The sequence below is a fragment of the Ambystoma mexicanum genome, chromosome 2q, assembly GCF_040938575.1.
Source record: "Ambystoma mexicanum isolate Mex_15411 chromosome 2q, UKY_AmexF1_1, whole genome shotgun sequence".
In the NCBI taxonomy this organism is placed as follows: domain Eukaryota; kingdom Metazoa; phylum Chordata; class Amphibia; order Caudata; family Ambystomatidae; genus Ambystoma; species Ambystoma mexicanum.
In genome coordinates this window covers 1,470,608,686-1,470,630,537 of record NC_090924.1, presented here as the reverse complement: position 1 = coordinate 1,470,630,537, position 21,852 = coordinate 1,470,608,686, and the positions used below count along the sequence as shown (strand labels likewise).

General features: G+C 46.2%; 1 protein-coding gene across 1 annotated transcript in view; it reads left to right on the top strand.

Moving 5' to 3' along the window:
* The window catches only part of LOC138568897 (vomeronasal type-2 receptor 26-like), a 65,293-nt gene that overhangs the window by 24,800 nt on the left and 18,641 nt on the right, over window positions 1–21,852 (top strand). The window contains exon 2 of the mRNA XM_069646677.1: window positions 8,096–8,219. Coding sequence (XP_069502778.1) covers window positions 8,096–8,219 — 124 coding nt within the window. The remainder of the gene's footprint in view (window positions 1–8,095; window positions 8,220–21,852) is intronic.

The window sequence follows — 21,852 nt, the reverse complement described above, 5'->3', positions numbered from 1 at the left end:
CTCCGCACAGGCCGCAGAGATTATAGCATTGACCCGAGCTTGTGTACTTTCGAAGGGCTTACAGTAAACATATATACTGAAGGTCAGTATGTCTTTGGGGTGGCTCACAAGTTTGGGAGACTTTGGTCAGAGAGAGGGTTCTTAACTTCGCATGGCACAAAGATCCAACATGGCTCCCTAATAGTACAACTGCTCTCAGCGCTTGCGCTACCTACTCAATTAGCTGTCGTGAAATGCGCGGCCCATTGAAAGATTATAGATGATATAGGAAAAGGGAATGCGTTCGCTGATCAGATAGCTAGACAAACTGCCACCGATCTCTTTATGGAGATGTATGTTTCAAGGGAGACTGTAAATGCATATGCAATGGACGAAGGTGTTGGGTATGTAGGGGATATCCAAGCTGATGCCACGTTAGAAGAATCCAAGAGGTGGGCTGAAGGCTTGGGGAAACTTGACGATGATGGGTGTTGGGTGGACATAGTTGAAGGGAAATGGCTACTCCCTGACGCTTATGTGATGATGATGGTCGTTATGGCCCATGGCCCTACACATATATGTGCCCAGAAGGTTACGAAAATGTTAGAGAAAGTTTGGGCAAATGACAAAATTTCGAAAATTGCCCAACGCTATGTTCAGGACTGCATGATTTGCCTACAACACAATGTGGGAAAGGGGACATCAACTCCAAGAGGAAGTTTTGGGCCACCTTCTGTCCCCTTCGAAGTCATTTACTTCTATTTTTATTGAGATGGAACATTGTAACAATATGAAGTATGTGTTAGTTGTCATCTGTGCTTTTAGTAAATGGGTCGAGGCTGTCCCTGTCAAAGATGCTACAGCATTGACTACTGTGAAAACCATGTTAAAGGAATATTTTCCTCGGTTCTGACTACCAAGAGTCATCTGGTCGGGCAATGGTCTACATTTTGTCACTGCTGTAATTCTGCAGATATGTGCGGTATTACAGATCGACAAATGGTTCCATTCGGCCAGACACGCTCAGAGCGCCGGACTAGTAGAAAGACACAACGGCATCATCAAGAACAAGCTTGCTAAGACGTGTGCCGGCACTAAATTAAAATGGCCGGTCGCCTTACCGATCGTGTTACTAGCAATGCGTACAACCCCTCAAACTAAGACTGGGCTCTCTCCATTTGAGGTGGTAATGGGTATACCTACCAATATCTGGAATCTTCCTAAATGTAGATCCTTGAAAAATGTTGAAAATGTACTTCCTTCTGATTATTGCAGCCACTTGACTAAAAACCTGTATTTGATTCATCACCAGGTGCAAGAGGGGTTACCTTTGCGATACGAGGGCCCGGGCCACAGCATCGGCCTGGGGACTGGGTGCTTACCAAGGCATTTGAGCGTTCTTCCTGCCTTGCACCTCGTTGGCGGGGCCCATTCCAGGTCCTGCTGGTCACACAAACGGCAGTGCATGTCTCAGGAAGAAAACATTGGATCTATGCATCGCACCTCAAGAAACTTCCTCACCCAGTGCCACACGATACCGAAGAAACAGAACCCCTCGCTAACGCTGCAACCAACGATCCCAAAGCAGTAAATAGCGCTGAGAGTGCATCAGAGAATCTCTCAGAGCCCGTGAGGCTTGGGAAACCCGTCATTCTGTCTCCACACTCTCCAAAACTTTTGCTTCCGGAAACTGGAAACCGGAAACTGTCGTTCAGAAGTGACGACACATTGTTTCTTTATCAATCAGTACTGGGAAAAGCAAGGTACAATCTGCGTCCAAGGAAATAGACTTACGGCATGGTATGGCATGGTATGGCTGTGCATTCGGAGAAGGAAAAGAATCATTGAGGGCTTGCTTTTTGCCCAAATAATTGTTTGAGAAAAGGGGATTCTGTTGGCTAGGGTTGTGGAAGGACTAAGAAGTCGCGCGGCCAGGAGGTCGCCAGTAACAAACATTGGGGGTTTCTGTTTGAAAACTGTAATGCCTGCCACCGCTACCGCTCGTATGGGACTTGTAAATGATTTTGTGACCAGCCGGGATAAGGGACAAAGCAATTGTCCCCAAAAACGTATTGCTGTGTTTTTATAATAATATTTGGTTTTATAATAGTCACTGTTTTAGGCCTATGGTACCTCGATGAAACTCATCCTTTAGAGTCCTTGTTACTGACTGAAAATGTACCCACTGTTTCTACTCCCTTCGTACATTTGCATACTCGGTCCCCTGGGGACTCCCAGCATAGACAAAGGTATCATAACAACACTCTGTTACTTATCATGAATGCTACGCATTCCATTTTTAATAGCTCCAACTGTTGGGTCTGTTCGCATTTACCGAAACACGGGGATAAGGGGCTAGTTTGGTATATTCACCCTTTACCTTTGACAAATGCTTGTTATGCTTCTCTTAGAGCACTGTACTTTGGCCGTTGGAATGATAGCATCTCGGGGAACTTTGATGGCACTAATTTGAATACGTTTGAGAAACGTGTTCTGACTCACCTGGGATGCTCGCTTTTCGCCAATAGGAGTAAGCCCAACATTGCTTCTATTAGGCCTTCTGATAGACTGTCTCGTCACTTTCAATCTTTGATTTCCTTCAAGATGGCTCCGATAGGCAATAAGGATGCCATGCCTCCTTCTTACACTGTTAACCATAGCCCCGATTTAGTTGCTTTCTGCATACAGAGGAATGGTACTCAGTCAATGGGAGATTTTAAAGGTTGTGCCAATGTTGTAAACTTGACTGGGGAAGACAGACCTTTGTATGTAGGCAAACCTGTCTACTTTGCGGTAATGTAGCATTTCCATGGTTACCCAGGGATTGGCAGGGAACCTGTTATTTAGGGATCCTGTTGCCCAGGGTGTTCAGAGCTAGTACAGTAGAGCATTCAAAGGCTCGTCCATGGCGGGACGAGAATGGTGACACTCCAGAACAGGTCTTGGGAGATGTAGCAAAATCATTTATGCCATTTTGGGGGCAGATAGCGAATTCCGAAGATATCAGAAGACTAGCGAGAGTACTAGAGAACCATCAACCGGACCACGGACATACTCTATAATATGACATTAGAACAGAAAGCGATAAGACTAGTAGTGCTCCAGAACCGGATGGCATTAGATGTCATTTTGGCTGAAAGTGGTGGAGTGTGTAAATTAGTGGGGTCCGCTTGCTGTGTTTTCGTGCCAGATTCCTCCCCAACTATCTTCAAAGCAATACAGAATCTGCATGTACTTAGTTCAGAAGTGCATGTTCCCGAGGGAAACTGGGATCTTAGTGCTTGGTTCTGGGACTTCTTGCGGTCTTGGGGTTGGAAGGTACTTTCGGTCTTACTGATCATTTTGTGAATTCTGTTGTTCCTTTGTTGTTGTATCCAGTGTTTACCTAGTATATGTTTGATGCTAGGGGGATGTTGTGCACAGGCGATAGGTACAATAGGACATAAAGTCTATGCCCCAGATAAAATCTCCAAGGAATATGTTTTAAGAGTTATTTTAGCAAATGATCTGATGCCAATAGATATTTCTGACAGCGATTCAGGGTGCATGGACACCGATGCATGGAGTTGTTTGCAAGGAGATCAGAAGTAGTTTAGCACTTGGCATAGGCCAAAAGGAGGGTTTGTCAAACGGGAAATTATATCGAGCCTCCTATTGCAATGAATATATGTATATTGGCCTACGCCAAGCTGCTTGTAAGCCACTTGCAAAGAAATCCGTGTTGCAAGGTCCTGACCTTAGAATCAATGGAAGCCGCCATTTTAGGTCAATCCGCCATTTTAGGCTCTCTCTGTAAAGTCACTCTGTGAGTTAAAATGGTGGACGATATCATTCCGAAATACAACATGGCCATCTTGACCTCGGCATACAACTAATATGTAACTGTCACGCTTTCCACCGCACACCCTCTCCCTGCTTACCCCGCACGCCCGGCCCCTGCCAAACACCATTAGGGGATCTCGCATGTGCATTCTGGCAGTCGGAGACTGCATCCCCTCACCCGCAATACCAGGACACACTTTGGACCAGGGCTTTATCGACCTTCCCATCGCTGGCAATTACAATGGAGACTCCCGCTGGCAGCCCGCAACAATCCACATCGTTCACGGAGGACCTTGCATCATGTGACGGGGCCAACACAATCACGCATCACGTGAGGGGGCTAGCACGGCAAAGAGTCACGTAGCGTCAACGCTTCTGCATCATGTGACAGTCCAACGCATCACGTGTCTTTCCCGATGATTCAAAAGGCGTCCAGGAACACGGAAGCGTTGCTTCACAGCTGATCTCTGTCAGTACTGTACGGCTCTTGTTCCCTTGTTTTGAACCTTGCTACTACGACCTCGGATTTTTGCTACGACCTCAGATTTGTTTCTGGATTGCTTTGTCTACCCCCTGGCACCTTGAACTTGGCTTTGCACACTACTACAACCTCGGATTTGTTTCTGGATTGCTCTGTCTACCCCATGGCAATTTGAACCTTGGCTTTGCACATTGTTACGACCTTGGATTACGAAATGGACTGCCTTATGATTTAGTTTTGATTTGGTACTTTGGCCACTGGCCTCTTGTAGGCGCTCGCCTGGTTGCACAACCCGGACGGCCTCAAGCCACATTGTGCGTCCATCTACAGAGTCTCAAACACCCCCCTGACCCTCTGCTATTGGAAGTTCATCAAGCCCCGTCCCGGGCCCTACTATCCTTTCCACAGGGTGACACTTCCTATAATCTTAGGTAAGCAGTGTTCTGCTTTTCTTGCTGGGTATTCCTTGTATTACACGCACATTGTTTGATAACCACTCATTGCCTTACAGCGTTCAAGGGGTCCTTCTGGCATCTCCCGGTTCCAGACCTGACGGCTCACAAAAACATCCTGTGGCCTCAAAGACCGCACAGGACCTGAATATCTCGTTGTCTGTGTGGTACTTGGGGACGGAGGCATTATTAAACTTCACGACCATCAAGAACAACTTCATAACAGTAACTTGCCTGCAGGCCACTTGTTGGGGTCGTGAACTGAGACCTTGTCCTTCGCTGACCTGTGTGTAAAGGATTACTCATGCCAATGAAATAATCCGCGAGCATATGTTAAGAACAATGTATCTGAATACTGAACTGAGAACACTTGTTTAACTACAATGTATTAATGTTTGAGAAGACTCTATGAGGAAACCTACAATACACTGTTACCGTGTAGACTTGTTGGCAAATGCATTAAAGGCAAACACTAAGCATATAGATGTATGAATTCGGCATGAACCCTAGATCAGTAATGTATTAGAGGAATATTAACCCACAGTAGGGTTGGACATCATGTTTGCAAAGGGTATAAAAGTGTGTCTAATTCTAATGTACAGTCCCAATCGCTGAGCACACCGAACCATGCTGGAGTTCGCTGTGTTGTACTGAGGGCCGATAGCTATCTGTTACTTTGTCCTTTGAAACTGTTCAGTATACATTAAAGATCTTTGTATGTTCCTTTGTAACCTGTGTTCGGTGTATTTCCTTTTGGGGTACTCAGCCTCTATATTTTCTCTTTGTTTTCACACTCAGACCCCACACCCTGTGGTATTATGAGCTTTATCCTCCATTCCCCGTCCCATTCCCCATCTCATTGTTATTGTCACATGGGTCTCTTATCTTCTCCTCTGCATTATATGCATCTGTGTCATCCATCACTTCCTCCTCAGTCCCTACACTCTGTGGTATTATAAGCTTTATCCTCCAGGCCCCCAGCCCATACCACTAGCTAATTGTTATCGCCTTGGCCCCTTATCTTATACCCTGCATTATATGCATCTGTGTCCTCCATCACTTCATCCTCAGACCCCACACTCTGTGGTATTATGAGCTTCAACCTCCAGGCCCCCAGCCCTTACCACTGGCTCATTGTGATTATCACCTGGGTCCCTTATCTTCTCCTCCACATTATATGCATCTGGTCCTCCATTACGTCCTCCTCAGACCTCACACGCTGTGGTATTATGAGCTTTATCCTTCAGGCCCCCAGCCCATACCACTGGCTCATTGTTATTATCACCTGGGTCGCTTATCTACTCCTCTGCAATATATGCAACTGTGTCCTCCATCACATCCTCCTCAGACCCCACACTCTGTGGTATTATGAGCTTCAACCTCCAGGCCCCCAGCCCATACCACTAGCTCAGTGTTATTATCACTTGGTCCCCTTACCTTCTTCTCTGCATTATATGCATCTGAGTCCTACATCACTTCCTCCTCATGCCACTAGCTCAGTGTTATTATCACCTGGACCCCTTATCTGCTCCTCTACATTATATGCATGTGTCCTCCATCACTTCCTCCTCAGACCCCACACTCTGTGGTATTAGAAGCTTCATCCTTCATGCCCCTTGCCCATAACACTGGCTCATTGTTATTATCACCTGGGTCCCTTATCTTCTCCTCCGCATTATATGCATCTGTGCCCTCCATCACTTCCTCCCCAGACCACACACTCTGTGGTATTATGAGCTTTATCCTACATGCCCCCGGCCCATACCACTAGCTCATTGTTATTATCACCTGGGTCCCTTATCTTCTCCTCCGCATTATATGCATCTGTGTCCTCCATCACTTCCTCCTCAGACCCAACACTCTGTGGTATTAGAAGCTTCATCCTTCATGCCCCTTGCCCATAACACTGGCTCATTGTTATTATCACCTGGGTCCCTTATCTTCTCCTCCGCATTATATGCATCTGTGCCCTCCATCACTTCCTCCCCAGACCACACACTTTGTGGTATTAGGAACTTTATCCTCCAGGCCTCCAGCCCATACCGCCAGCTCATTGTTATTATTGCCTGGGCCCCTTATTTTATACCCTGAATTATATGCATCTGTGTCCTCCATCACTTCCTCCCCAGACCACACACTCTGTGGTATTATGAGCTTTATCCTACATGCCCCCAGCCCTTACCAGTAGCTCATTGTGATTATCACCTGGGTCCCTTATCTTCTCCACATTATATGCATCTGGTCCTCCATCACGTCCTCCTCAGACCTCACACGCTGTGATATTATGAGCTGTATCCTCCATGCCCCTGGCCCATACCAATAGCTCAGTGTGATTATCACCTGGGTCCCTTATCTTATACCCAGCATTATATGCATCTGTGCCCTCCATCACTTCCTCCCCAGACCCCACACTCTTTGGTATTATGAGCGTTATCCTCCAGGCCCCTGTCCCATACCACTAGCTCAGTGTGATTATCACCTGGGTCCCTTATCTACTCCTCCGCATTATATGCATCTGTGTCCTCCATCACTTCCTCCTCAGACCCCACACTCTGTGGTATTATGAGCTTTATCCTCCATGCCCCTTGCCCATAACACTAGCTCAGTGTGATTATCACCTGGGTCCCTTATCTTATACCCAGCATTATATGCATCTGTGCCCTCCATCACTTCCTCCCCATACCCCACACTCTGTGGTATTATGAGTTTTATCCTCCAGGCCCCTGTCCCATACCACTAGCTCAGTGTGATTATCACCTGGGTCCCATATCTTCTCCTCCACATTATATGCATCTGGTCCTCCATCACGTCCACCTCAGACCTCACACTTTGTGGTATTATGAGCTTTATCCTCCATGACCCCAGCCCATACCACTAGCTCATTATTATCACCTGGGTCCCTTATCTTCTCCTCCACATTATATGCATCTGGTCCTCCATCACGTACTCATCAGATCATACTCTCTTTGGTATCATTACCTTTGTCCTCCATTTTATCCTCCTCAGTCCCATTGCTGTATGTTTTTATTAGCTGTGTTATCATCTGAGTCCTCCTTCCTTTCCTCTGGATGATACCATCAACTGATTATCCCATTGCTTGCTCCTCAGTCCACTGCTCTGTGTGATTATCAGCCGTGTCCTCCATCTTCTCCTCCTCAGATTCCTTGCTCTGCGTCATTATCTGATGTATCCCATCTCCCCTTCCACTAATTCCCTGCTCTGTGTTATTATCACATGTTCTCTATCTTCTCCTCCTCAGACCCCTCATATTATTATAATCAGATGTGTTCACCATCATCTCCTACTCAGACCACTCACTCTGTGTTTATCCTCACGTGTGTCTTTCATATTCTCTCCTAAGATTCCTCGCTCTGTGTGCAGTGAGAGCTGTCCTCCTGGATTCCGGAAGGTCCTTCAGAAGTATCGGCCAATCTGCTGCTATGACTGCTCCCCATGCCCTGATGGAGAAATAACTCACTTTAGTGGTAGGTGATAACATTTGATACACTGACTAATATGAAAAAAGTGGAAAATACAACTCCTGTGTCCTGGAGAACATGCTTTTGTGGTAGACTCAAAAATGAGAATATGATTAAATGTTTAAGATGGTATTTGTCCAGGTGCTGATATGTTCACTCATTCCTCTCCCTGCTGATCCATGTCCTATAATCAATCACTTCTTGACTCTACAGATGTCTGTTAATGGAATCACATCAGTCACGTGGCCGATATATACAAATTATGGCTCTTTCAACAGCAGCTGACCAAGGACTAAATCCAACAGACGCGCATACCGATACACGGACCTCAACACACCGTACTACGCAACTGTTAAAAGGTGCCAGCCCTAATGATTGCTACCCACACTCTGTACAGCGCTCCACTTCTCGAGCTAAAAACACGCTTTATACGATATAAAATAAAACAAAGAGTAATATATCCCCACTCCCCTTTATTTACAACATGCCAAAGCTGCATTACTTGCTGCAAAGAGCACATTATTTTATCTTGCTCGGCACGTGCCCTTTAGTCAAGAATTTGCCTCAATGTTTTATCACCTGATTTAAGTAACTTCAACATGGATCAGCATATCCCAGCACACGTGCTGCACACATGCTGCAACAGGGAAAGCATGGGGCTTTGCAACCCGATACTAATAGAAACACCACTCCTGAGGGCTTGAGCAGCATGATATAAATGTTGCCTCCTTGCTAATGCTGTCAATGCTGACATTAGCAAGCATGAAAAGCTGAGTGGTTATTCACAGAGCACAGAGCCCATCCACATTCATGATGTGAATGCTTTAACCAATGAACAAAGGGACCAAACCTGGTTTGGCGCGCAGAGAAAAACACAAGAAGGACCTTTCCAAAAACAAATGGTGAAAAAGGTTGACCAGAGTCTGTTTTTACAGATAGGTCTTGGGCGCCATATTGAAAAACATGGCTGACCCGATTTTTAGCTACCGTTGTTTGCGGTCGGGAGAAATCATGTTAGTTTGATCTAAACCACTGCCACCAGCCATTTAAAGTGGGAAAGGGTAACATTTGACTGTTACATTAGTGTTTTGACTCAGGGGAAGCTAGGCAACCCCTCCAGCACTCTATAGGAAGTTAGGGTGTGCTGGGTCAGTACATTTAAATATACTAGTAAAGTCAATTTAACTTTACATGCTCTGGGAGACAGTAGTCAGTCCCAGAGAAGGTATTTACACCTTGGAGTCTTGAAAGACACCCCTGTGCCACTGCACTGAAGACACACAGAAAAAGATGATGCCTATGGAGTTGTTCTAAAACTCCATTTCCACAGAACACAAAAGTAAAACACACATCAAAATACATGTAAGAGTGGGGAAAAAGGCTCACACTCTTCCCAGGTAAAAAATTAAATTCTAGAAATCCAGCAAAGTTGCTGGGGGTCTCAAAAGGTAAGGGGAATTAGCACATTCTTGAGAATTCTCACTAACACTCGTCCCCCCCACATTAAGGGACAGGAGGGTTTAATCCACTCCTGGATACATCTCCTTACTCAAGTCGGTCAAACATCCTGGAGAGACCATCAGCATTTTGGTGGTGACACCCAGACCTGTGTCCCATGGTAAAATCAAACCCTCGCAGGCTGATGGACCATCTCAGTAGTTTAGGGTTTGCCCCTTTCATTTGCATGAACCATCTCAAGGGTTGGTGGTCAGTCTGAATCACAAAAGTAGATCCATACAAGTATGGCCTAAACTTCTTCAATGACCACACAATAGAAAAACATCTTCCTTCAATGGTTGCCTACCTTGTCTCAGGTTCCTTCAGGTTCCTGCTGAGGAAGCAAATGTGGTGCTCCCTACCTTTCTCATCCAGCTGACTCAGAACTGCACCTATATCTGTACTTGAAGCATCTGACTGCACAATGAAGAGTTGGTTACAGTCAGGAGCTCTTAGGACAGGAGCTTGACAAAGGGCTTTCTTTAGGCCTTCAAATGCTTGAGTGCACTCCTCATTCCATCTGACCTTCGTAGGAAATTTGGGTGAGGGGACTACATTCAAGGGAGAAGCTATGGTCCCATAGTTCTCTATGAAGTTACTGTAGTAACCAGTGAGGCCTAGGAAGGCTCTCACCTAGGTTTGAGTATTAGGGGTGGCCCAGCTTTGTACAGCTTTTACTTTGCTAGGCAATTGCCTGATTTCACCTCCTCCTACCTCTTGTCCAAGGTATACCACTTTGCTCTGACCAATTTGACACTTACTTGCCTTTATGGTCAGATAGGCCTGCTCAAGAGCCTGCAAAACATATCCTAAGCGGTCAACATGCTCTTTCCAAGTAGGGCTGAACACTGTAATGTCATCCAAGTATGCAGAAGTCATCCATCCCATTCAGAACTTGATTATCCATCCTTTGAAATGTAGCGGGTGCATTCTTTAGTCCAAAAGGCATTACCTTAAACTGGTAGTGGCATGCTGGGGTTGAGAATGCAGTTTTTTCCTTGGCATAGTCTGTCAGTGCTATTTGCCAATATCCTGAAGTGAGATCAAATGTACTGAGGTACTTGGCTGAACCAAGTTTGTCCACCAGTTCATCTGTCATTGGTAAAGGGTGGGCATCAGTCTTGGTGACTGCATTAAGAGCTCTATAGTCCACACAGAATCTCAACTCCTTGGATCCTGCCTTTGGCACTAGTATAACTGGACTAGACCATGGACTCGTAGATGGCTCTATTTCCCTGAGATCAAGCATCTTGTTGACCTCCTCCTTTATGTGGGTTCTTACATGGTCTGATATCCTGTAACCCCTGCTTTTAACAGGCAAACAGTCACCAGCGAGAATATCCTGTTGGCCCCAAGGGGTCAAGCCTGGTGATAGTGAAAACAGGGAGGCAAACTGATTTAGCAGAAACTTGCACTCCTTCTGTTGTTAAGGTGTCAAATTAGAAGAGAGATTCACTCCTTCTATTTTCTCATCTAAAGGCTGGCCTCTGAGTAGGTCAGGTAGAAGTTCACTTTCCTCCTCCTCTTGAGCTGAAGCTAGAAGCAAAGCTCCCACTTCTTTTCTTGAGACATAAACCTTTAAACAGATGGTGTGAAAGACTCTGGGAGCCTAAGTTCACCAGATAGTTGACCTCTCCAAGTTTACCCACAACCTTGAAGGGTCCTATCCACTTGTCTTGTAAGGCCCTCTGCCTTGTAGGTACCATAACCACAACCTGCTGGTCTTGGGTAAACTCAACCATGCTCGGGCTCGTACATGTAGGGCATTATTGTAGCCATTGTGTGTTAAACAAACTAAAATAATTTATAGCGGTGGTACTGGTATCTGGGCTACAAGCGGCGAAGGTACCTGACCAGAGCACTGAAACGAGTCACAGAATACTGAAAGTGACACAGAGAGAGGAATGGAATTGAAAATCTGCTGCTGTGTGTTGTGAAACGGTCTGTTTATACTTACTGAGGAAAGAGGCGTCCTGCCATTTCCATGGCGACACGTCATTAGCTGAAGCGCAGCAAATGTTGACACGAGACGTGCTTTGGCGTTGGGAAATGGCCGGTACGAGTCTGCTGATGACAGGCTCAGGGGCGGGGGAATTGATTTAGTGCCACAAAAGCAGGTCAGCCAGGGCGATGGGGGAAAAGATAGGATTATCAGAAAATGGCGGCTCCCTGGTGCTTGTTTTCGCGTGCGTTTAATGGACGAAAACTCTGTTAAGGTCCATAGGAAGGTTTTCTAAAATCGAGCCACTTAGACTTAAAAAAACATGGCTGACCCGTAGGGAAAATAAAAATTTACTAGACCATGCCTTTAACTGTAGCTTTGTGCCTGATGTCGTGCGAGGAGGAGCCCACGTGGAAGAAGATGGACGGAAGGGGCTGGGACCAATGACCTGGCATCCCCTTTTGGAGCAGGTAAACTATGTATAAGGTTGCACCAATCAGCAATTCAGATTGTCACTTATTTAACATATGGCACCACATTTCTGTATATGATAGGGGATACAAAAGTAGGAGCTCTGTATAATTATAGATCTCGGATTCCTGTGCCCAATATATTTCACGTGGGGGAAGGAGACATGGTAGTGGTTGTTATTTTGGCTTATTGTTTTAGTTGTTGTTTTTGTGTGTTGAAATATTATTGGGTATTAAGTGAATACCAAGAGGGAACCCGCAAAAGTAGTGTGGGTGTTGGCCACAAAGAGTGAGAGATTGTATACAGGGCAGGGGGTATGGACAGGGGGCGACTGGGACCTGGGAACGGAGGACTGGTAGTGACACACATAAGAAAATTGTGTGCAGCGCATAACTAAACATTTTATCTGTGAATACGACGATTGTCAATATGGGGGTAATGACTCTGCTGGAGTATATGTATAGCACATTGACATTCTATAGGCATAAAATAGAGAAACACGATGAACATTGGGTGGCACAGATACAAGGCGGGATGACCCACCCATGGCCAGAGCAGGGCACTAATAACAGAGGGATACTGGAACACATGAGCACGATTTTAACCTCCAAATACAAAGCTAAAAAACTTCAAAAGAGAAAGGAGATTTTAGAGCTTTGAAAAATGGTAGAGGATATAGTGGACACTGACGGGTGCAAGCCCCAGAGCAATGACGGTGCCGCCCCAGACATAGTGAATGCAATAGTGCCAGAGGAAGCACCACAGGCCTTGTCTAGAGGGCTGTTGTACCTGCTCACCAACCGCCCAGCCATGGGATACACAAACCCAACATATGTGCCCACACCCACCACTGCCCCACCCCCATATCGACGGTCACCTAACATTATTGCATCACAGGTAACAATCACAGAAAAAGTTAGACCACAATCCACAAATGCCTCTCCAACAATGCACCAAGTTGTCTAGCTAGACACATGTCCAAAGTACAGTCCAATAGACCCACCTGATCAGCCTACTCTGGCCACCTTGTCACCCCAAGATTTAGACAGCAAAAACTGGAGGTTGAAGCTTCCTAGTGATATCTGCCAAACACTGGAACTCTATGTCCCTGGCCTTAAGATCAGACCCTTCACTCTGGTCTCCCAAGACACATAGCAGTTTCTTAACTTTCTATGTAACTATCAAATGTATCTAACTAAATGTATTGTAATCCAGATATGATCGCTTATGTACGCCATGAACCTACCATTCCAATGTTTACACTGCAATCAATGGCCTCCAACTATGTAAGCAATATCTGGAAACAATGTTAAGATAAGTAATACTGTAACCAACCTGCTTCAGCTAAAAACGCATAGATGCCTATGGGTTTGGTGCCCTATACAAATGTCAAAATAAAATAAATAACTTAATAAATAAATACATAAGGAGGGGGCATTAGAGGCAATGCAAGCACAGTTGGCCCAATTGAGGCCAGTAATGGAGCGGGAGAGTGAACAGGGTGCGGTTTGGAACAGTGGAGGGCTTGAAAGTTTTCTTTAGACCAATATTGTGCTGCGATAAAGGATGTGCCTATTGAGAAGGGGAATGGTGGTGATTGAGTGGTAGAAAGAGTAGGTTATTGGACAGTGAGGTCATACAGGGAGGCCAACAGAGACTGGGGGGAGGACAATGGAATACCATGGATGAATTTGAGAATGAGGGGGGAAGCACAGGAGGCACCAGAGGTTTCACCGACAATAGAGAGTTTGTGGGGGCCAACGATTGAGGAGCAGATTTGGGCAGGTAGCAGTGGGAAGGAAAATGGAAGTGATGGGTAGAAAGCAAGGCAAGGTGTGGGGCATGTAGCTGACATTGTTGCATAATGGCCCTGGGACCGTTCACTATGTGCCTTGGGCTAAAGAGATAAGAATAATTTGATCAAACTTTCCTGTCCCTCACTGTAGGTGCTGGGAAGTGGATATATGCATTTGAAAAGCAGACATCTGGATTTCCTTTGGCAGTGGGAGATGTGCAATGTTTGCTTGTTGCAATTGTGGGGACCAATCTGGGGATGTTTGGGCTAAGGAAGGGTATCCAGGAGAGAAGTTACATGATGATGCGCACCATGGGTCACCCTTCAACAATATCAGAGTGCAAGTGTGGGGCACCGGACTTGCAGTCCATAATGCAGTACACCATGGGGGACGATGAAGACCCTACTCAGTACCTTTTAGAAGTGCACAAGATGTGGCGAGCGGAGACGTGAGACCAGTGGGACTTATCAGTACCTCTTTTCTATTTTGTTATTAAAAAGGGATTGCCCAAGGAAAGTCAGAAAGCACTCGAGGAGATAGTCGGCATAGAGGCGAAGGGGTCGGTCGAAATTCAGTCTATAATTATGCACCATTGTAAGAGGATTAAAGAACGAGAAAAGGAAACGGCTTAGAGACTGCAGGCTGAGGAAGCGAAACTGGTGCAGAAATAAACAGCTAAAATAGCAGCTAAAGTGTGTTAGTGGCAAACATAGACAGTTGCAGCAGAGCAGGCTACAGCATGCACAGATGTGAGTATAGCAGCGTTTTGGCCAGGAAGAGGACAGGGGCAGGTGGGCAGCGGACCTCACCATCACTATCCTGAATGGCAACAAGGAGGTCAGCAGCAGGGAAGAGGAGGGTTTCAAGGGGGAAGAGGAGGGAATGGGGGGATTTGGTGGAATGGGACCGAGAGGTGGCATGGGACCAACTCAGTGCTGCAGCTGTGGGAAGTGGGGGCATTTTGCAAGAGAATGTAGAAGTAGGCAGGGACAGTATATAACCCATACAATTACTCTGGCCCTGCACCACCAAAGCCATTTTCCCTACCACCCCGATGGCCACCTCTATATCCCATGAGATACACAATTACCACTGAGGCCCCCACAAGTGCAAGTATAGGTCCTGCTTAATGCCCAACCACAAGTAGCTCAGCCGAACCATGCATACAGAGGTCAAATGTCCACAATTAATGCAGTGCCAAATGGAACAGTAGTGCCTTACATGGGGGTGAGTGTCATGGGGGCAACCCATTTACGTTCCCAGGTACCAATGCATACCCTGTTTAGGAAAACCCACAGAAGGCTCTTGTGTGCCAAGTTCTGTCCATGACTCCCACCCAGACGAGGAACCCTTGGTGAGCGCTAAAATAGGTAATAAGCCGTTCATCTTTACGGTCGACACGGGTGCCACAAAATCATGCATCAGTGAGAGAAACCTCCAATTATCAGGTAAAACTCTTGACATGCAAGGCTTATCTGGGGCTGTAACCACGGTTCCCTACACAGAAGAGGTAGCAATCAAAATAGGAGGGAAATTGTTGTGTGCACCCTTATGGTACTCAGAAACCTTTCAGATAAATCTTTTAGGGCAGGATTTGTTGGGTAAACTGAATATGACCATCTCCTTCACGGATCAGGGGGTCATATGTGCCACACCAGGCAAGTGTGCCTTGAGGGAAATGGTCATTGGAAAGACTGGAGGGGGGTATCTGTACTTCTGCTCTCTATATGGTAGAGGAGAGGCGCAGAGGACTCCAGCCATAATTCTCTATTTGGTAAAACGTGGGCGAGTAATCAAGGCTTAGCTCTCAGGAGGTGATGCAGGCTGGTTTTTAAGTACAGTGTAGTCCCCAAGCACCCAAAAGGAATGTCCACACACTATGTTAGTGATAACACAGTCTTTATATAAATAAGGTTCACATTATATACACAATCACAATAACACACTTTGTGCTTCGACAAATCTACAATGGTAAATATATACAGTTCTAGGTGGTACCACTGTTACTCTGATTCCATTAAAATGCATCAACTGTACTCAGTTAAAATAGCATACAAATCAACACAGAAAAATGATATCAACCATAGACTTATGAGGAAAACAAGTTGGTTAGACAATTGGCGGAATACTTGGTCCCTACCACTAGGCACAGTTCTGTATGAGGATCCCCCCACCTGAGCAACCTGTCAATGAAGATGCACTACAAGCCCTGTCCATGTATTGTCTATTAAAGTCTTATCTCCTTCTATAAAAGTTCTACTGCCCCAAAGTACCTGATTTAAAAAAATTCTTCGGTGAGTCGTCGACAGGCCCTTTTTGAGCGCACCCCCTTTCAGGCAGAGCCGCGGGTCATCGATATTCGGTGAAGAATGAGGTGAACATGTCATTGAGGGAGCAGCTTTGATCTTCGCGGTGCTCGTTGACAAAAGCTTGTGAATGTCCTGTGAAGAAGAGGCGTGAGGTGCACCTCAGTGGCGATAGTTAATTGCTGCAAAGAGTCAGTGAAGAACTTTGGCACAGCAAGGGCGTTGGTTCGTCAGCGTCTGGCGTCGGCGAATGGGACGGAACCACAGATGGCTTTAAGAGCTTTGTCTGTGTCTCTGAGTTATTCGCGTTTGAAGGAAACCCACCGGCGGATTCTTCTCAGTTGTCGGCAGCCTTGACTTTCTCTGGTGGGCGCAAGCGGTCAATGATGATGAGCAAGGGAGTCCTTGGATCAAATGTTCTTAGGCAAAGGGAGCACTGCGGCTCCGGTCAGAGACGGTGGACAGCTGTCCGGTGCTTCTCTTCATTGTCCTTGGCGGTCCCCTTCTCTGGTTGGCAGCCTTTCGTAGGACTGTCTACCAGGGAGCTTTGGAAAATATCAGCTAGTGCACGATGGTCCCTCGTAGCTCAGGGAGAGGTCTCCTAATGATGTCCTCTCTTGGATCAGTTCCTTGACAGTCACGCAGCTTTCAGATAAGTGAAGGACAGCAGCAGCAGTTCTTCTTCCAGTGGGCTTCAAGGTTAAGCATCAAGTATCAACTTCAGCTTCTGCATGATTTATAGCAGTGAGAGGCCCTTAGATATATTGTTGATATCACATTCACTCTGCTGGGTTACACTCAGGCAACCAATCATTCAGAAGGGCATTCAGGCAGTCAGGCAGCCAATCAGGCTCACAGCACATTCAGGCCATTGTTCTCCATCCAGACACTCACAACACAGAATGTGGATTCGGACAAGCACTCTGCCATTCAGCACTACACACTGCATTCATACCAGTTTCGGACAGGGCTGTCTCAGTCATTGTGTCAAACAGCAGACACTAGACACCCATAACATGGAATGCGTATTCATCATACACTCCATTGATCCAGGTCCCACCCCACGGGCGTGCCCACAACATACAGTCATTGGGAAGGCTCCAGCCAGTCTGGCCTGGACTTCCCCACAACACCAAATATGGAACTTCCACCCAACAGCCAGTCAGTGGGAAGGGACAGCAACATGCCTTCCCGGGACTTCGGGAAACAAGGTAACAGGTGATGGAAAGCAACGGCATCTTGTCTCCATCCACTGATTCCAATGACAGGCCTGGGCCCCACAATAGAGGATACTGAGAGCATCTATCAAATTCAGCACAGAGCTGCCACCAGCCCGCACCCTGCTCTGTGGGCCACATACAGGAGCCCAAAAACATATACTAGGCGTACAGGGTTATACTCCCACCCATGGGTGCCATAAGGGTAGCCCAAGGGTCTGTTCACCACAACCATAAAGAGGAAGAGCTGCACCGCCAGCAGTCCCACATGAACTCCTGCATGGAAAACAAGACAGAACATACATGATAAAGCAATAAAGGACAAGGATATGGAGGCCCTGTCCCTCCGACGCATTTCCAGCATCACAGTCATAATACAGGCCAAACGTGGAGACATGGTGGTTTGCAGCATCCCGGTGGACCCAGACATGTTTATGTATGACATCACAGTTCTTCTTGACGTGGTGCCCCAGATTGGTAAGGAGTATTGGCGGGTACCATCTGACTTCATCTTTTCAACCCGTGGTGACTCCAGAGCGTTTGGCAGGAGTGATACTTTCCCTAGATTTACAGGGCCTAGTGGTGTCAGCCAAAAGGATTGTTGTGGCTAGGACAAACTTAGATGGGTGCAAGTGGCATACTGCATTGTGTATTGACCCAATTGTGCCCCTCAAAGAAGTAACAGATGTACAAGTGTTTGAGGATCGGGTTGACGACCAAGATATTTTGTTAGCAATTTGTATCCCCTGTGACATTATGGCACAATATCACAGAGTGCAATGTTCCTTGATGGCCCTTGTCGACTCACCCCTCTTCACTGAAACAGACTTAGCACAGGTCCCAGAGAGATTATCGACAACTAATGCACATGATTTAGGGCTCTTACAGGGAGTGGCCCCAGTTTGTATCACACTCAAGATAGGTGCAGTAGTGCCTTGAGCAAGACGCTATAAGCTGTCCAAAGAGGCAGAGGAAGGAAAATGAGACACCATTGTTGCGCTGCTAAAGCAGAGAATAATTGTACCTTCCACCTCCCCATGCAACACGGCTATCTATCTGATACAAATGGCAAAAGGAGGGAAGTGGAGCATGAAACAGGATCTTTGCACTCTGAATGACATTACACAGGCAGAATGTCCTGTAGTTCCAAAACCCTGCAACGATTCTGTGCAGCATCCCTAAAGAGTCGACCCACTTTACCATGGTAGATCTCGAGTTTGCTTTCTTTTCCATAATCCTGCACCCTGACCGCAGTACCTCAATGCATTTACGCATGAGGAATGCACTTCCAGCACACAAGATTGCCCCAGGGGTACTGTGAGTCCCACAGTATCTTAGACAGAATACTACATGCTGGGCCTGTAATTGCTGCAGTGCATATATCTTACACTACGCAGCACAGCTTACACAGGCCCCTATTACGGGGCCTTAAATTGGCTCAAAATAACAAAGGACATGCTCACCAGTTTGAATGACCTAAAAGAGGTAATTTCCACTGCCCTAGTGTTAGCCACCCCTGATTAAACACAAGAGTTTTACCTGTTTTCTTATGCCAATGCCTAACTCATGACTATGGTGCTTACGCAGAAGAGCACCATGGGCCACAAGCCATTGGCCTACTACAGTGGAGTGTTAGACTCGGTTATGCAGGGCCAGTTCCCATGCATACAGGCACTTGCTGCTGCCGCATTTGCAATTTATAAACGCTCCAAAATTGTTATGGGATGCTCTGCGACATTGTATGTGGAGCATGCAGTCCTGGAGCAATCCAAAGCTATGCTGACCATGCAGCGGGCATCCGCATGTGAGGTCATCCTGTCCAGTGTGAACATTCATATAGGTCGCTGCAAAACAACAAACCCAGACACCTTTTTGACAGAAATGTGCACTGACAAAGCCATTGCAAAAAATGACCGTGTGACATTTGAAGGAGATGAAGACGACATTCCAAAAGCAAGAGACAGCCTGCTCGAGGGGCGGGGGTTTCTTTCTATTGGTGGGCAGCAACTATCTACCAGGGGACTGGCCTTTGGCTTACTGATGCAGCAGTTGTCCACGGGTAGACAGTGTATGAGGTATTAGTGCAGAAAATATTGCCCATGCATTATTCGTCCCGAGCGGCAGAACTCATATTGAGGTGCTTCAAGTGTCTCAGGTGTGTCACGGGACAATCTACTCCAATTTGGCCTATGTAACCCCCACGGTGCACTTAGGGCTTACACAGTGAAAAAGGAGGGAGTTTTGAAGGGCTGACGGATTCCCTTGCAGTGTTGTAATTAGCACTGTCTCAACCCTCTATAATGGTGATGGTAAAATGCTCCACCCATACCAATGATACGAATGAGGTCTCACTCATTAACGATGCCGCAGATGCGGCGGTCAAGCAAGCAGCGTTTCTCCCTGTGACAAATGTTTCTGAGTATCTAGTACTATCACAGCGCCGGAAGCAGCTACCAGCCTCCTATAATGCCTTACTAATTGCACAACTGATTGAATTACAAGGTCATGCACCACAGGAGTAGAAGCATCTGTGTTTGAAGAGGGGAGGCAAGCAGTCCCCTACAAATCTATTGTGGTGACCGGAAACATCAGGTAAGGTGGATACGCTGCATGATTTACTGCTGGTCACTTTTGACCAGCTGCACCATCCATCCCATGTTTTAAAACACCATATTGCTGCAGATATACAGGAGGACTGGTTTGTCTCCAATCTGCAAGAAGCATTAACTAAAATGGTTATTCATTGCAACACATGTCAGACTTACAGCACAGGCCTAAGCTTAAAAAATATCCAAGAGACCCTGCTCCTCCCTACTGGGCTGTTCCGCAAATTACACATAGAATATGCGGACAAGGGGGAAATGTGCAATGGGCATGTTATTTGATGGTGATTGTATGTCCTTTCTCCTGTTTCATGAGGCAGGTCCTTGTGAACATCCAGATGCTAAGTGTGCAGCCAGGTTACTTGTCAGGGAGGTTATACCTCGTTTGGTCATGTGCAATGTATTAAGGTCAAATAACGGCACACACTTTTTCAGTGAGCTATTTAAGGAAGTGTCAGCATTGCAGGGCATCAAGAATCGAATGTGCACAATTTACCACCCCAGGCCAACGGGCTTGTGGAGAGGATCAACAGACTATTTAAAAGTAAACTTTCCAAGATCTGCACCTCTTTAAAGAATAACTGGGTGCACTGCTTGCCATTTGCGCTGGTAAGCAAGTACACGCAGCCCAGTATGAATAACCATTTATTGCCCCACGAGGTGGTAAAGGGGTGGCAAGTGCACACACCCCTATCTCCCATCAGGAGAACATCTAATGCTCACAGGGCTATGGCCATGTTAATGAACTCCGAAGCTATTTGTTTGCCTTAAGAAAAACAAAAACATATATCTATCAACAGATAGTGCCACAAAGTCTGAAGACATGACCAGTGCTGCATCTGACACACCAGCATCACCTCCGCTCCAGCTCATCCCTGGAGATCTTGTGAAGAATGTTCTCCGCCGTGCAGTGAACATAGATATAACAGCCCTTTTGAGGTTGTTTATGTCTCTCGCCTTACGGTGAAAGTTTGAGAGTTGTGGTATTGGGTGCACCTGTCATATGTTCGCAGTGCACCCCAGGCCACACACCCCTTCCCAAGTTCAGTAAACATTGAAGGTGCAAAACTAGTCACGCAACCTGACACTTTGCCCTCGTTCATATTTGTGAAGAAACATGTGCCACTGCATATCAAGTACTGGTTCCCTTCTCTCTCTCTCTCTCTCTCTCTCACTAGTGGTTTGCAATGGATGTACACGTTCTGACCACTCCATTTATAAAAAAGCAACATTCTCGGTTCTGTGAATACTCTCTTATAACTGGGTTTTCCTGCAGGTATACCTGTGTTATGCACTGTGTACCTTCTTTATTCGCTATTTCTATGTTTGGACTAGGTTTATATTTAGGATGTGGTTTTATATAGGGCGGACATATAAATAATAATAATAATTTAGCATTTATATAGCACTATGAAGACTCAGGCATCTGAGCGCTGCTTATTATTACCCACAGTGTGTGGTGCTCATTTATTGACTTTGGAAGGATGAAATGCTGAGTTTGGCCCTGCTGCGATTTGAACCTGCGTCAGCAGGCTCTGCACACATGTCAAAACGGGCGTTCTACTTGCTGTGCTATTGGATCGGCTCTAAAAAGGGAGGGAATAGAAATGCAAACATTACTAATTGCTCTTTAACATATGCCAATGCATCCCTATTAAACAAAGTGACCGAAATGAACAATCCTGCAGCCGCAATCCTTGATACAAAGACTAAGGCAACTGCTGATGATACATCTGTCACCCAGCAACACATGGGGAAGCTTGCTAATTTACTTATCTTATCATTAATTCTTAATGTGTTTTCGACA